At 34.2% G+C, this 17,360-nt stretch overlaps 2 protein-coding genes and 1 long non-coding RNA gene across 5 annotated transcripts; all 3 read right to left on the reverse strand.

Moving 5' to 3' along the window:
* Positions 1-457: 457 nt before the first annotated feature.
* LOC18587089 (protein LNK3) lies at positions 458-6,127 on the reverse strand. 3 transcript variants are annotated; one of them, XM_007010763.3, is made up of 6 exons: positions 5,823-6,109; positions 4,514-4,896; positions 3,782-4,055; positions 1,737-1,853; positions 1,498-1,646; positions 458-1,047 (listed from the first exon to the last, which is right to left on the reverse strand). In XM_007010763.3, exons 2-6 carry the CDS (start codon positions 4,879-4,881, stop codon positions 768-770), a joined length of 1,188 nt encoding a protein of 395 aa, XP_007010825.3. In that variant the 5' UTR covers positions 4,882-4,896; positions 5,823-6,109; the 3' UTR covers positions 458-767. The 3 variants fall into 3 exon arrangements, with proteins under 3 accessions (XP_007010825.3, XP_017984908.2, XP_017984906.2); XM_018129419.2 differs by having other exon boundaries at positions 3,947-4,055; positions 5,823-6,108; XM_018129417.2 differs by lacking the exons at positions 458-1,047; positions 1,498-1,646; positions 1,737-1,853 and adding an exon at positions 1,860-3,033 and having other exon boundaries at positions 3,753-4,055; positions 5,823-6,127.
* A 2,842-nt stretch (positions 6,128-8,969) lies between these two features.
* LOC18587090 (RNA polymerase II C-terminal domain phosphatase-like 4) lies at positions 8,970-10,176 on the reverse strand. Its single transcript, XM_018128873.2, has one exon. The coding sequence runs from the start codon at positions 10,166-10,168 to the stop codon at positions 8,981-8,983; it is 1,188 nt and encodes a 395-aa protein (XP_017984362.2). The 5' UTR covers positions 10,169-10,176; the 3' UTR covers positions 8,970-8,980.
* Positions 10,177-14,071: 3,895 nt separating this feature from the next.
* On the reverse strand, positions 14,072-16,669 carry LOC18587091 (uncharacterized). The gene is made up of 3 exons (XR_001929672.2): positions 15,843-16,669; positions 15,662-15,750; positions 14,072-14,250 (listed from the first exon to the last, which is right to left on the reverse strand). It is a non-coding gene; the product is annotated as an uncharacterized LOC18587091 (long non-coding RNA).
* Between the last annotated feature and the right edge of the window lie 691 nt (positions 16,670-17,360).

Consider the following 17,360-nt stretch of genomic DNA (forward strand, 5'->3'; position numbering starts at 1 on the left):
ATTTTTTTTTATATTAATAAAAAAATAATTATTTTGTAAATTTATTATTTTTATGCACTAACTCCACAACACAAGTAGGGTTATACAATCCTGTCGCCCTTATCGGGCTTTCCTTTTTAAAAGTCAAGTTCACAATCGACTTGACTTATCCATTTAGTTATTATTTTATTATAAAATAAATAAAAATATTTTTATAGTAATAAAATTATATTTTTTAACTATATTTTAGACTTAAAATTAAATAAAAATATATAATAATTTAACCAATATGATCAGACTCGTAAACCTAAACAAGAAACTCGATCCTTGAACACTTTAATTATTACGTGATTATTTTAATAATTATTGAACCATATTACTTATGTATGGTTCTACTTTTGCAAAACCTAGCATGACAATTGCATCAAAGAGATTTGCATGGCAAAGGAAGAATGCAGATGAACGTGTCAGCTGGAAATTTGAATCAATGTCTATGAAATGCTAATCAAAACTGAGCTGAACATAAACAGTATTGTATCAAGTGGAGGGTACAAAGCCACCAGTGCTTTGAACTGCTATTATATACATTCAAAGATTGGAACACACCTAAAAGAATCTTCTTTGCTTAACAAACATAAATAACTTTATCTATCTTTCCTTTTCCCACTTCCCCTTACCATCATCATTCTTCTAACCAGTGATTTCCAGCAATCCTGTTATCTGTTCGTACCGATTTTGATGCTATAAGAACTTCTACACCCTTGTTCTCAGAATCAGTTCCTTGAGGCCTATTCATGTCCAGCCATTCTCATTTGGGAGCGTTTATGAACAAGGAAAGGAACCTCAGCATCGGTTGAGGCAACAGAAGATCGTGGGAAATAATGGATCCCGGATTGATTTGAGCTATTGTTTTTCTGTCCTGTCACTCTGATGGCATGTTGCTTAGACTTGGCTGGTGTGGCAATAGGAAAATCTCGAACATTAGTTTCCATATTATTGAAGGTGAGGTTAGCAATAGCTCGATCAATGGAGTTGGTCTCTGATTCGGTTGTTTCTTTTCTTCCAGACCTGGATATCAAAATTATCTTCTGATCAAGAAAGATTAAAACATGGACAAGGACATGGCACAGTTACACATTTGAATGTGTAACATAAATCTAAAACAGATTCATGTAGTTTACAAGAAAAGGCTACAAGATATTTTCTCTAAATAGAAAGCAGTCTGAACTTCTAGATTGTTTCTGGTATCAGACTCTTCAGATGTTACGAAAACCATAAAGAAAATTATAAGAGCTGTTTCTGGAAACAGATTTTCTGCAGACAATGCAATTTTCTGGATGAAAGTGCCCCAAAGGCAGGCTACTTTGGCCTTAAAAGAAGTATCTTTGGCACTTTATTACCTTGCTCCCAAGCATTTTGCTTTAATTTGTAGGAAAGAAACTAGAAAACAATAGAAGTGATTCAAATATAAGAAAAATACATAGAGTAAAAATGCTGCAAATTGTAGTAAACTTTAACCTCATTTTCTCCTCAGAGACTATCCACATCGGCGCATGAGTTCTCACACAGACGTTTCCATGTTGGTTTATTACTACAGGATTCTGTTTTGAGTTCTTGGCAAGACGGTAGAATGCATCTCGAAAGCAAATTCGAGTCTTATTAGACAACTGAACAAATTGAAATACAGAATTTCAGTAAGCAAATGCTCTTATGCTATTCACTGATGACACAATGTACATATTTATTTAGTTGTTCACCTGAACTGTCACCGTTTCAAGCTCCTGCAAAACAGATTCTTCAAGTGATATTCCCTCAGATACAAATCCAGTTTCACTGTTCCGTTCAGGAGGGACCAAGATTTTGGCAAGTGGTGCCTATACAAAAATTACATTGATTAGTTAATCTTATAACCTCAGAAGCTACATTAAATTTTTAAATATAAGCATAGGCTGATGCAATGTATGTATGGCAGATAGGCTCGGATGAGCTTAGAAGCCAAGCATTTCCACTGATTTTTCAAAGCTGCATGGGATTCCTTTTGAGACTTTAATTGACAAAAGCACTTCCAAAAACAAAGAATCAAAAACCAACATTGAGCTTAGAAAGTATATCCCATGATGAAGGAATACAACAATCTGATAATGAGCAGTTGGGTTGTATGCAGTCTTCTTGAATTACAAAAATGAACCTAATAATGTTTAGCAGATAATGAGTCCACCTTTTGTGGCCTAGGACTGCTTTGTATAAAAATGGCTGAAACATCTACAATAATATAAAAGAAAAGAGGTTGTAGGAACAAAAGACTTAGATAAATATATGCTACTGTTGTCAGAAACAAGCTCACTGAGAAATATGTCCCCAGTTCTGTTCCTAGTGACAGCTGAAGGTAAGAAATTCTTAAAGCTAAGACTAAAAAGTTTGAAAGTCAGTAAAAATGACACTAGCAATTGACAAGAGCTTCCTTTAGATATGACTGTTACATCTTTAGGCTTTCTGCATCCTGGAGAATGAATGCTACCATCAATGGGGTTAACATCTATAACATACTTAAAAGGAAGCCCCAGTGGGCTTCCAGAGTTAACCACGTGGAGGGCAGAGAGAGTGAAAGGGAAAAAATGCTGAAGCAAAGAGAGAGAAAGAGAGGGGTGCAAAGGGGTCAGAGTTAACCGCGTGAAGGGCAAATAGAGAGAAAGAGAAAAAGATGTTGAAGCAAATTAGCAAAGAGAGGGGGTGCAAAGAGGTCCCGTGTGTTGCACACAGGTAATATTCTAATTATCACCAATAAGAAAAGTTAGCAAGTTTGAAGCACTAATGCCTGCACCAAAAAGTAATGATAGAATGCTTACGTAACTGATTCTTATGAAGGATTCTTTAAAGAATGATTGGCAACTGAAGAGTCTCCTATGGTGATAAATTTGGCAAGGCTTTGAACTGGTCTGGTTTTTATGCCATATATTTGCTAAGTGGGTGGCCGGAACAGGACTTCGTAGCAGAGATTTGTAGGCTACAAAAGAAGTTTCATCACTTGTGAAGAATTTCTGGAACTTATTCTTTCTGCGTCAGTTTGAAGGCACCAGCTCAGTAAACGAAACAAGGACAGCTCTCCATTTAGAATATTTGCAAATACTATTGGAAATACATATATTTTTCCAGAAAATATTCAGCTTCAGATTGGCTCTTAAAAAATTGGTTGAGAGTTGAAATCATAACATGGTGCTTCTCAATCTATATTAGAATAAAAAGTAAATATATATCATTTCCTTGTCATCTCTAGAATGGTGAACAGCAGTAAAGTTTGTAAAAGCTGTTAAAACATAAGACACAAGCCATCCTAAAAGCAAAAAAGTGCCTCCATTCACTTTATCAAAAAAGGAATGGAGAAAAGGAAATATTGTTCATTCAACAGTTACAGAAAAATTAATAATCTTATATTCACAGTATATTTTTCCATTTCAGATATTTCCTTTCACCCTTCCCTTTGTTGCTTTCCCCAAATTTTAAATGCTAATACTCTTTCTCTATGCATGATCCGTATAGAGGCAGGGCAATCTTCCACCCTATGTCTTCATGTCACTAACTTAAGCATAACTTTTGCAAAAATAGTTGTCTGAAAAATGCCCCTAGTAAAAAATGCATACTTGCAAGAATGTAAATAGAAATGATCATACATGACATGTGCATCATGCAGGAATGGTTCCAAAACTTGAGCTGGAGAGCCAAGTACTCTAATACAAATTTGGCAGCATGCTAGTGTTAAAGACATGTTTCCTTACCCAATAAAGCGACAGGTGGAAAATCTCACCTTTACAGATGGGCTATTCTTGAGCCCTGACTTGAGTGGTTTAAAACGTAAAGCAGGTATTTCTTTCTCCAAAGTCATCGATGGGGAAAATGCATGAGTTTTGAGATACTTAGCGCTTCCCATACCATGTTCATTTTTTGAAATAGTTTGAGAATCCAAACTTACATCTGTCAGAAGATAATCAGCTGGCACTCTCCCACATTGATCTTCAGGAGAAAAGCAAACTGATTTCTGAAGATCTTCACTCCCAAGCAGATCTTCCAGTAAGGAACTCCTGCAACATGTAGAAACCAGAAGAAGTGAAGACTAGAACAAGAAAATACTACCATTTCAGCTGAAAGGTTAAACATCAAAATGACAGGGCAAATTTTATCATCCCATGGAATACTGAATGGCTAAATTATGTTATAAAACACTTTAATGTACAAAAGTAGCATAAAAGAGGTCCACATCAAAGAAAACAGGCAACACCACCACAAGTGATCCCTCAAGATCACCTAGAAGAGAGAATCTCATATCTTTGTTATAACCACTGATGATGGCGGCTACCAATTTCTATGATGAACAAATAGTTCTTATAGAACAATTGACCAATACTTTTGAACCCTTCAATTTCCATGGGATGTCTGAGAATGCTGTTATTTGACATTACAGCCTAAAGCATTCTCAAAACTACTTAATTTCCTACAGGCAAAAAACCAAGTATCTTAATCCCAGAAGTTACGCTCGTACAAGAATATGTCATCCATCTGCTGGAATCTGCCAAAATCATCAAGCTCGTAATCTGGCTGGGGATATGAAAGTGGAGCCTGATTGAGAGACTCCTCTGACAATCCTCCACATACACTTGGAAAGCTAGATGGATCCTTAGCATCAGCTGATGTTTCGAATTCAGTGCCATTGCAAAATCTACCATTGAACTTTAGTTCTTCACAAGTCAAGTTTTCATCCACAACGAAGCATTTGTTAGATGACTCAAAATTTCCTGGAGCATAGTATCCCCATTTTGACCAACTTTCAGGTGAAGGAAGCCTATCTGCTAATTCTTGATCCATGGGGACAACAAGATCCTCAATACCATTACCAAAACACCAGTCCATGTGCTGTGCTTTGATCTGAACAAAAGAACAAGATGTTACAAAGCGGTAGAAAACAAAGAGAAATCCAGAAAAGAAAGTCAGAAAATGTCTTAAATTTCATCGTTTAGTTCCTTTCCCTGAACTCTCTAATCAGTATATTCTAAAATGAAAAAATGAGTGATCCATCTATAAGTAGGTGCTCTATGAGCTAAACTCAAAATAAAAAATCAACCCCTACTCCCAGAAATATATTAATAACAATTTGAAGACTCATTTCACCTACTAGAACACTATATCCTAGTAAAACGGGAGCCTTAATTATTGCTAAATAAGTAAATCCTTCAACATTTTCAACTTAGAAACAAATTGTTTTTTAAAGCCTGCACAACTTACTTCAACTAGACCAAAAGTTCAATTTTCTCAGTTTAACATCAGCTTTGAAACTATCCACAATAAAATATTTCACTGAAAATAAAAAAATATATAAGCTTAATTATATAATCACACTTTTCCTACCTTTTTTTTGGCACCAGCCAAACAAAATAGTGAATAAAAAATAACAAAAAATGATTAAGATGAACTCAAGCCCTTATTTTTTGATACATACTCCCTAAAAAGTTCAAAATTTTCCAACAAAGCAGAACTGAAAATCCTTATAACACATAACTCTTGAAAAAGTTCACAATTTTCCAACAAAGATGAACTAAAGTCCTTATTTGAACACATACCCTCTAAAAGAATTTTCAAGAAAAACCAAAGTTCTTATTTTTAATTAAATAAACTTAAAAAGTTCCAACAAAGGTTAACCAAAGTTCTTTTGTAGATTACATACGCTATAAAAGATTTCACATCTTTCCCCTTCCAAAAAAAATTCTTTTTTCCCCATCAAACTTATTACTAACATAGTTAGAAACATAACAGCCAACAAAAGAAAAAGAAGAAGAAATTTAATGGAACCAAACCTTGTAGGGAGCTAGCTGAGCAAATGAAGACAACCCAGTTCCTGAATCACAAAAACAAAGCAGTCTAGATGCAGAAAACAGACAGAAATGATTGAAAACTCTGACGGGTTCTAGTTGGATTAAGAAGCTCTGACGGGTTCTAGTTGGATTAAGAAGCTAAGCCTAAGAGCATCGATTTCTCGTTTTATTTTTTTCTTTTTCAGCTGTCAGAAAACAAAGGCGGCTGTGGTATTTGCAGCCTTTTCATTTCATTTTTTTTTTTAATTTTAATTTTTAGTAAGCAAGTTGCAATGAAAGAGAAATGTGGATTGACAGAAAGCAAAGAAAAGATTTTGAGTGTTGTTTACATTTTTCAAACTTGTGGCTGACAATTATCGGAATAGATTAGTGGTTGAGAGTCCACCATCTAAAACGCCATTGTCATTGGCCCACGTGTGAAGAACCTATACCTTCTACTCACCTTCAACAACACCCAGTCTGGGTTTGTTTATTTTACTTTATTGACACGTACCTACTTTGCTCGTGGGCAAGGACGCATTACGTACCGAGGAGTTGCATAGATTGCGGAACAGGAGACACGTGGCATGCGATCACATGGGGTGTAGGACACGTTGCAGGAAAATGAGGGATGAGGGAAGAACAAACCCAGATTAAGGGCAACAATGCGAATTTGAAAGAAAAGTTGAGGTTTGATTGATCTGAGTTTGAGTGGTACAAGTGTTCGGTCCCAAAGAGATGGTATAAGGCTATATACTTTTCTTGACTCTAAACTATAGGAAGAGAATCTATCCCTAGTTCAACAATTATGCAGTATTAAGTTATCTAATGGTAACAGCCACTAACAAACCATTTACTGGGAGTTTATTGACCGTGGGAAATTGCTTTAAGGGGAAAGTTGCTCACATTCCTGGCAATGTAAGTGACACAGGAAAGAAAAGAGAAGCTAATGTCTTAAGTGTCATGATCCACATCAATGTATAACAGATTTAAAATAATTTGAATCTAATTTATATGAGATTCATGATTTCCTTGTATGATCCACACCAACTTATAAAAAATTAAAAATTGTGTAAATTTTTAAATGCTTAATCTTACTTTAATACACATCGACACCCATTTATAATAAATTAAAGATGATGTAAATTTTTAAATTCTTAATTTCATTTTAATATATGATCAATGTGAGATTTATAGTTTCCTTGTGAGATTAAAACATTCTCCCCATTCCAACAAAAATTCATTGAGACTTTGATACTAACTGGCGTGATATACATCAACCTATAAATTATTATTTGTTTCGATCTAAAGGTTTTGTCTCTACAAAAAGAGACTCACAAGTTATAGACGGGGTAAATTGTTATATATCTAATCTTATTCTAATACACAATAGATGTGAGATTTATAATTTTTCTATGAGATTATGATATCTTCCCCACTTCAATAAAGACTTTTTAAAATTTTGAAATCTACTGTCATGATACACGTCATATTATCTATTTTTGATCCGTTAAGTTTATGATTTTGTCTTCATAAAAAAACTCACAAATTAAAAATAATATAAATTTTTAAATATTTAATTTAATTTTAATATATAATCAATATGAGATTTATAAAACTCTTGTCAGATACCATGACGTCTTCCATCAAGATTCGTAACGTCCGCAGGACCGTGACATCAAGCCTCTCTTCACTTTCAAACAATGGGAAGGCAACGGGGTCAGAGAACGTAGGTAATGCCGAGCGAAAAAGGTCCAAAAGCTACCTAAATGCCCTAATAGGAGAAATAGAAATCAAAACCCATCGGTGGCAGACCAACCGTATGAAAATAAGGATAAGAAGACCTGTATTGGGCATGTGGATGTGGAAGTAACCGACTTGAACACTGTATTGTTGTTGATTGTAGACGTAGATGTGGGGTTCGAATATGTGGGCTCGGAATGTTTTAGCGAAGCTGCAATGGCCGCAAGCCATGTGGACCTCAATAGCTTGACAAGAGGCAACAAAGGGCTTATGGAGGCTGACAAGTTTGGGCTGCTAACTGGTGAGGATTGTAACCACACACTGGGAGTAGACCCACAAGCTGAAAATAGGTGAACGAGTTTGGATCTGGTCACAAGCCCCATTGTAGTGCCTGAAACCATGGGAGAAACGAGTATGATGGGTCACTCTTGTGGCTCTCGGATTCCAGTGGAAGAACAGGCTGAATCTGGAGGGGAGAGATTTTGAGGAAGAAATTGAACCCTTCACAACCTTGGTCACTAAAATCAATAACTTCAAAATACATTCATTATTATTTTACGTAAATAATTACTTATAATATTTGGTAATTGTATGTGCTTGTTTAGTAATGTCTATGGACATTCAATAACATAAGGTTATTGAAATATTAAATATGGAGTCACTGGATTTTATGATACATTTGTCATTTTCTAAAGTTTGATTAGGAAAGTATTTAAGAGAACATGTCAATATTAATTACAAAGATTGGAACAGACCTAAAAGGATTTTCTTGCAAAACAAACATATAATATTTTTATGAATATTTCCCTTTCCACTTTCTTGCCATCATTCTTCTGATCATCTGTTATGATCTGTTCATACCCACTTTGCTGCTGTAGAAACTTCCAAACCTTGTTCTTAGCACCAGTTCCACCCATTCTCATTGGGGAGTGTTTATGAACAAGGAAAGGAACTTCAGAATCAGCTGGTGTGACGGATGATGGGAAGTAATGGATGTGTGACTGACTTGAGCTTCGCTTCGATTGTTCTGTCTTAGTATCATCATCCTAGTGCTTTATAGGAATGTAGTTAATAAGTTGATAATTGATGCTTGGATTAGATATAATATTTCCAGTAGATATGTGTGTTCAACCTGTGGTACTCTGAAGAATCTAATCAACAAGTCTTCAATGCAGGCATTGCTGGTATTACCACTTCCAAGTTTAGTGATCTCATTTTGGTATAAAACAACAAGAAGTTATATTTCTGGAACAGTTGGGCTTATGTGCCTCAAAGACAGGCTATAATTTGGGCTGACAAGTCGTACCTTGGCACTATTCCCTAGCTTCTAAACATTTTGGCTTTAACTAGTAGTAAATCAACATTAAAGGTAACACATTCAAGCAACTAGAGAAATGTACAAGTGAGCATTGGTTTCATTAAGAAAAAAAAACAGTACATGCTATAATTGCTTTCAAAATAGCCTTGCTGCTCTTTTTAATGGGAAAATTCTCTTCTGCTGGCCTCTTCCATAAGAAGTAAGCATCCTTTACCCATCGTGGACGTACCAAGTATTTCTCCTCTCTCACGGCCCTATTGAAATCCTCGGTTCCTTTATAACAAGACACCAAATGAGTCACCGAATGATTGAGTTCTTTGCTGCATGTGGCTCCCAATTCCTTGGCGATCAACCGCAATATTCCAGAATACTTGACGTTGCTCACGTATAAATTACATCCTTTAAGCACGGTAGAACGAACTGATGATGCCAACTCCCTAACATCTCTGTCACGAAACGTGGCTTGAATATTGTCATCGAAGAAGGCTGTATGAATTGCAGACAGAGCTTTAAGAATGTCATTCAATGGAGTATTCATCTCGTTTTCGTCTGTTTTCTTCCCTGTAAACAAGAACTCTTTCATCAAGATCAAATTCCGCTCATGATTTGGCCATACTTCGTCATTATCATCAAGGATGAGAATAGAAGATTCCATCCCCAACACTAAATCAAGCGTTTTTACCAAACCAGGGCTCTCGTCGCGAGAGATTATTCTGTGATCGAAATACTTGTCTTGGGGATCAAGGATTTTAGCCATCTTCTTCGCATATGAGCGAGAGCCAAGGGTGTAGAGATGCATCTCAAACATGGTGCTGGCCCTCTCTAAAAAGTCAGAAACAAGGGGTCTCAACTTCACGAAGATCCCATCAACTTCCTGCATATCATATTTGGGGACACCAAGTTTTGAAAAGGCTTCCGATCGAAAGGAATGAATCAACGTGTTATCAATATCCAAAACCAGGTGAAGCTTTTTCTGAGAAAACAATCTCTCAGTCTCCAGGCAACGCAAGCGATCGATTTCGCCACGGCTAAGCCTCAACCCCATGTGTAAGTAGCTGAAATCCAGGCCGTAATTACCATCTTCTTCAATCGTTTGACAGCAATCATTACAAACTCCATTGACAACTGCGGGGTGCTCGCATGATCTCTCCAAAACTAGGGTATTGTCGGGTAAGACTCCATGTCCACGTTTGGAGGAGCATTGCAGTCGCTGGATGAGTTCACGGACCCCTCCTTCTTTGAAGCTCAAAACCGGCTCAAGATTGGCAGCGACATCTTCAACAGTCATGGGATCAACCTTCATCATGAATAACTAGTATGAGTTTAACGTCCTCAAAACCTTTGCTTTATGTATACACAAGAGTAAGTCGGTTGATGTCTCGTTTTCCTATCAAGAATTGGAGAAAGAAAAAAAACCAAGCCAGGGCAATTTTTTTTTTTTATTTCTTTTTATTGCCTTACAAAAGGACCCTTTTTCCTATAGGAGTTATAAGTATAAATAAAAATTAGAAGAAATAAGGAATTAACAAAAAGTCCTGAATTAACCCCAACTAATGAATACTGCAAGATGTTCTTTCCTTGTCTCAATCAGCATATGCTTCCCAGTATTTCAATTAATGTACAATAAAATTTGCTGGATTATTGGTATTTGAACAAACTCCTGAATTAATCCAGCCAATGAATACGGTGGAATTGAATTGTTCAAATTTATTTATTTTCCTATTGTATTACAAAACTTCATATCTATTCCTAATTTGAATTGGATTGATTCTTTTTATTTTTCAGTTGTATTATAACACTTGAAATTAACTTCTAATTTAAATTGGATTCGGGATGTCAAGAATATAAAACCTTAATTTTTGTATATTTAATTACCATTACTTGCAATTCACAAAGAAGTAAAACATATCAAGTATAAAGTTAGCTAATACTCTTTTCTATTTCTTTTCTTCACGTTTTCCTTAATATTTTTCTACTTTTTCAAATTGTTTCATTAGCAATAGCATGGAGAAAGTTGAAGCAAATTGGGAAAATCTTCCCACGCTCTGTTTCTTTTTAGTTCTTAACAAATTAGATGCCAATAGCAATCTAGTTCGATTTGGTGCAGTTTGTAAGCATTGGCATTCAGCCTTCAATAATTTTGTTGACTTGAAAAGGTAATCATCACCTAATCTAGTTCCCATGTTGTTGATTCCAACAAGAATGAGCAACAGAGTTCGACAATTATGTAGCCTACAAGTCAAAACAAAATTCTGCAACATTGAATTATCAAAATCTCATTTTAAGAGATTTTGTGGTTCTTCTTATGGTTGGTTAGCGGCTGTGGATAACAATATGGTTATAATCCTCATAAATCCTTTTAAGGATGGGATCACAATTGATCTTCCTGAGATTAAACTTCTATTAGATCGAACATCAGTAGGTTACCAATTTAACGTTCATAAGGTTATCTTGTCAACCGATCCTTAATCGCATCTAGATAATTATGTAGTTGTGGTTATTTACAGCAATAGAGTCAGATTAGCCTTCTACAAGCCCACACAAAAAAGTTGGATATATCTAGATAAGAATTTGACGACTTTCACTGATGTTATTTTTTATAAAAATTTGACATATGCCATTGGAACTCAGAGTTTGGTAATATCTTTTTATGTTAATGATAGTCTTAACTATAATTTGAAATCACCAAAAGTGACGACAATCAGGTGGCCATATCAAAGGATAGAGGATTATGTTCATTGAGCATATCTTGTTGAATCATCTAAAGGAGATCTATTCTCTATTAAAAAGAAAATCGAATTTGAGGACTCTCGTGATTACTCTTATTTTACTAAGAGTTTCAAGGTTTTCAAGTTGGTTTTGGATGATCAAAGTGCTAAATTGTTAGAGGAAAAAAAGGTCAAAAATATAGATGGAGATGTAGTGTTTGTGGGTGATAATCAGACTTGAGCTATTTCAGCTTTGGATTTTCCTGAAAGCCAACCTAATTCTATAAATTTCACAAATGATCATTTCATTTTTACCGGTTATTAGCCACTTGGCCCTTGAGATAATGGTGTTTTCAACATGAAAGATGGAAAAGTGGAAAAATATTATCGACGGAAAGCTCAGCAAACGGATTTACCTCCTCCTCACATTTGGGTCCAACCATCAATTGAATTTAAATTTCGATAACTTTGATTTTTGAGGATAAATGTTAATTTTATCTTTTGGTATAAATATTGTCTTTTAAATTTTATTTAATTATTTTTTTATTTTTAAGAAGCGACTGTTAGTATTTATTTTTCTTGTTTCTTATGAAATATAATGACAATCTTATTTTTCTAACATTTTCTATACACTATTGTCAATTCAACGAAAGAACACAAACTAATTAACCACATATATTAATAAGCCATAACCCATGATTATATATAATCATTAAAGCACTCCTTATAGAATCGATGGCGGGTAAAAATAAACAACAAAAGAAAGAAAAACTTGTAAAATTTGAATAATTTTCCATACATTATCGTAAACCCATTGATAAAGGAGCGCACTCGCTGCAAACAGCAGCTCGTTCTCTCGCTTTATGTGTTGAGCTGCAACTTGCAGAGCTCTGAATTCAAATGTGATATATCAATAGAGCTTGATACAGAAAAAATGTTCCTTGGGTTGAGACATTCAAATGTGACAGTCACAGAATTCCTCTGGTTGTTTGTCAGACAACTTGAATTGATCAACACAGCTGATAATTATTCTGAATACGAAAGCATTGTTCTTGAACCCTGTGAGCAGTAGTTTTTGCTTGATGCATTGCAGAAAAAGAAGACAGTTGTAGCATGCTTTTGTGGTTGAGTAGTTGAGGTGGTACAATGGTTTTAGCACCTTCAGTGTGCCAATGACTGCATTGGCTTTTCAAAGTTTGTTTTATGGATTCCTATCTGCTAGCATGTTTATTGTGACAAGTTATTATGGGATCTAGGATATGAGAAAACTTTCTTTTTCAATATTACAGGTGACATCTATCAGGGAAGGAATATGGGATGGCATCTATGGTACTATCGAAGCCATCAGACAACTTGAATTGACTAACACAGCTGATAGTTACTCAAGTTAATTAGTGTGTAATCACGATTAATGTTAAGGAGTTATAAAGCCATCAGCCATCAGTCATTGGCTGGCTGAGCAATTTAATGTTAAGGAGTTCAAGTCCCGTCTTCATGTTCCTAGAAACACATGCTTTTTTATTAGATATTGTACAACTAGAAAGAGTTAAAGAACAAATTACAAGGAAGAGAAGGGGCAAGAGCCTGCAAGTTGCAGCTTAACAAATAATGTTCCTTCCATCACATTGAGCATGGATTTTTTTTTGAAAGGTACTATTTCATTAAAACTGCACCCATAAGAATTCAAACAAAAAGAGTTCTTGAATTTGACATCAATGCCTACAGAGGTTAATTCCCAAACTCATGGCACAAAATCCAAATCAAAGACCTATAGGTATACATCAGGAACTCACAACAAAGACCCATACAAGTGCCAGAATCCCTGCTTCATCCTATGCAAAGATCCAAAATTGGCAAGGTTTCTCCCTCTGCATAACATTCATTTGACATGCCAAGGCTTAGATTTGTGTGTAAGTGGTAACGCAATGACAATGAAGCAAGCCTCATGCAGCAACCAAACATGTTATCTTTTTTACTTACAACCACCTGTTTTTGCACAAAAATATACAGTTTGTCACTTTTATGACTCCTCAGTCCCCTGTCTCTTCTCCTTAGAAATATACTAATTGCCGACCAGCACTACACTACAGGAGTTATTAATTGACGTATAGTTTGGAAATCATTTTGAATAGTTAAATAATCTGATAGTATATTTCATCTATGAATTGAATAATAAAGTACTTGTTAACAACAATGCATGGATAAAAATAACAGTAACTACAAATAATATCGAAACATATTTCTATCATCCGCAGGATTTTAATAGTAGTTTAGGTCAATTGATCGAAATAGAAAAATAATTAAAGTGAAGAAGATGAAAAGAACCAAGTTGTCTTCTGCAAATAAAAGCTTTTGATTATGAACTAGCTAGGTAACATGTTGTGTAAGACTTTGCTGCAAACTTCTGTCATTGCATATCATCCTAGCAGTTAATATTTTTTGCATGTACAAAGATAATTCATCACAAAATGTACAAAAAGTCATTTTACGTTCAGCAATGAACAGCTGACACTATGTTATCCAAAAAACAGAACAAAGTTCAATTTTGTCAATTTTTTGGACAACATTGCAGAAGCAAGATGATAGTTATCAAACAACAAAAAGTGGTCTCACAACAGTGATTTTAGATCTTCAACGACATTTGTCTCCTCCTCATCCAGCACTGGAACAAATATTAAATAATTGTCGTTAGAGTATGCAGAAAAATGATCCTATAATTTAGTGAGTTACAGCCAAAGAAAATTGAAATAAAGGTATATAAGTTTATGATTAGCGAAAAGATGTTATTTAAAATTTTTATCATTCTACTAAAACCCGTGTGAAGGCAACAGTAAATAAAAAAAGAATAAATGGGATGATTTAAAATGTGGATGCAGAATTTATATGTAAACTATTTATTCACTTTTCCTTTTGCGAATAGATGGGTAAGTTAATAAGTTAAGTATATTGGCATGTAGTTATAGTCCTAAAACAAATAAATAAGCAAGCCAAGGGTAAAAAATAAATTCAGCAGACATAAACTTTCTTTTTAATTTTTTTTTTTTTTTTGCTCTGTAAAGCAAAAAAGAATGAAGGAAATTACATTCTTTTTGGGCTAAGCTTTTAACTGCATTATATAATTCCTCTCACGTTCCCACAAGCAACAGAAAAGGCAAGCTAGAGAAGAATAACTACAGCGATGAAAGTATGATTGACGATGTTCTGTACAACTCATATGAAAAAATAGGAATGGGTTAATCTCACTACAGGAACATGATGCAGGTAATCAAAGCAACCATGGCAATTCCAGATACTCTCAAACCAATTTAGAAAATCGAGGATTATTTGTATCCTATTCAAATTTCAGAAAAAGCAAGCCTAATTTCGCAGATTTTACGCAAGTCCAAAGCTCAAAAACGAAAGTTTATTAAATTCTGAGAGCACATTGCCATGCAGTAACATACAAAATAGCCATTGCCAAATTTAAAAGGGTATATCTAGTCCTATTACTTGCTTCCCTCCATTAGTTAAGCTTCGATACAGATCAAGAGTGTTGGAGAGTTTCAAATTCAAATTTAAGTAAATCAAATTCTCAGTTCAGTACATGGAAACAGAACATCCACTGAAAATATACTTCAATTTCTGAAATTTCACAACCTATGAGAAATATCAAAGCAATCACATTATTGACATGCACAAAAAGGCCAAGACAGAGACAATAAAAGAAGCACTCACAATTACAATACTCATTCTCTTTAGCTATTTGTGGATTTCAGGTATGCTTTTCAATTCCCCAAAGAACATCCTAAGACCGTAAAAGTTTTGTTTCAAATCATTTGCTAGCCGAAATTTGAAATATTTAAACAAATGAAAATGATTGAAATTAGTTCCAAGAGATACTTACAATAGAATAAAAATCACATTTTTAAATAACTTTAAAATAAATAATCCGTTGACTATAAAATTAGAGAAAATATTAAATATTGTTTTGACATTTGTAATCTTACCTATATGAAATCAAAGAATAAGACTTTCAAATTAAAGCATTTTTAAGATTAGAAAAATGGAGTAATTGCCAAAAAAAGAAGATTCACCTTTCTGGGCACCTCCCAAATGCCCTCTCGCTTCGGTAGTGGGAATGGAGCAAACTAAATTGTAAATCGCTTTTTCTGTGTAGTTAACTCTAAAAAAACACAATGACAAACGAACAACTTAGATTTCAGTCCTACATTTAAAAACAAAAAAAAAAAAAAAAGGATCTCAGCATCTACTCACCGGTTTATCGAGCTCGGAATTTATTTTGTTGCCCGAATTCTTTCCCTTCATCTCTCTTATCAACCACACTTGAAACGTCGCTCGCTGAAAGGCCTTAAATAGATTTGGTTGGACTCGGGTCCAAACCCCGTCCCTTGACCCAAATCTCGTTGTCGCTTCAGCAATCCTTTGCTGCCCAGAAAGCATGTTGCAGGAATCGCAAATCTGAGTCCAGGTTAAAAAGGGTGATGAACTTGCTGATGATCTTGGTCGTAATGTCTTCGGCAAGAGTTGACTTGGGGAGGTGATGATGATGGAGAGGTAACAAAGATTCACAGAAGGGGAAAGGGAAGAAAGGAAATGAAATGTTCAAAATGCCCTCTAAATATGATAAAATACTATGAATAGGTGTTGCATGTAGAATACTCTGTACGTAGGAATCAATATAGGTAAGATAAGATTACAACCACTAAGGGTGCATGCATATGCCATCTGAAATCTAATAAACAAGTTGATTGACTTGCTATACAATCACAAACCAAACCTGGAGATGATTATATATGTCTTGCATAAAAATCATCATCTCTAGTGAAAAAAAAACTACCAATTAATTCTTAGATTCAATAACCCAAAAACAGGCTGAGCAATAGAGCTAGTGTTAATATTGTTATCTTTGCTTAATTTCTTCTACTTGACCATTAGGAGGACTCCTGTCCTAGGTGCTTCTTCCTGGTCTTGAGAAGAGCTTTCAACCAATTCATCAGGGACATCGTATCATTCGAATAATTAATACACATCTTTGGTCTTATAATGCTTTGTAAACCTATTTACAGTGATTTGGCAATGTCAACTAGCAGATATCCATGCAAAAACGAAGAGGGTAATGAAAAGAAAAATGGAAAACAGGAAACCTAATTTCTTACATGACATCCTTCCCTGAAGGGTCACGGCTACAGTAAGTTTAATCTTACTGTAAGGTTAATTAATTTAATTTTTTAAAAAATAAAAACTTGTATAAAAACATATATAATTTTTAAACTTATTTATTTTAGGGTAACAATGTAGGTAATGTTTAAATTTATCCATTTTATTTTAAATGTTATTTATTTTAATTTTATTTTTATTTTTATCTTAAAATATAAGAATATTGTTTTGAAATTTCAATATTAACATTATTTAACTAATTTAATTCAATTAAGATTATTATGACTGGTTATTTTAAATCTTAAATATTTACATCAATATTTCGACAATAATTGTTCCAACTTTATAATTTTTTATATTAATTCTTATAGGTTTACATTAAAATTTATCAATTGCAAATTTGTATCATAATTATTTTTATTTTTACTATTATTCATTTATAGATTAAAATTTATCATCCGTTAAATACCTTAAACTTTGAGAATATAAATTTAAATTTTTATTTTTCATTAAAATTATATTTCTTTTACTTAATTGATTTATTACATTAATTCTCATATATTTACGTTAAGATTTTAAATTTGTTTATTCGACCTTTATAAGTTTTTATGTCAA

This window comes from Theobroma cacao, chromosome 10 (assembly GCF_053813885.1).
Source record: "Theobroma cacao isolate CCN51 chromosome 10, ASM5381388v1, whole genome shotgun sequence".
Lineage (NCBI taxonomy): Eukaryota > Viridiplantae > Streptophyta > Magnoliopsida > Malvales > Malvaceae > Theobroma > Theobroma cacao.

Bases quoted from the DNA above. Each gene is read 5' to 3' on its own strand.
- LOC18587089 (XM_007010763.3), bottom strand. From the start codon at position 4,881: ATGGACTGGTGTTTTGGTAATGGTATTGAGGATCTTGTTGTCCCCATG. The intron at 1,647-1,736 runs GTGAACAACTAA...CAATTTGTTCAG, and splicing joins TTGAAACGGTGACAGTTCAG to TTGTCTAATAAGACTCGAAT. The intron at 1,048-1,497 runs GTTAAAGTTTAC...TTTGATATCCAG, and splicing joins GTCTCTGAGGAGAAAATGAG to GTCTGGAAGAAAAGAAACAA.
- LOC18587090 (XM_018128873.2), bottom strand. From the start codon at position 10,168: ATGACTGTTGAAGATGTCGCTGCCAATCTTGAGCCGGTTTTGAGCTTC.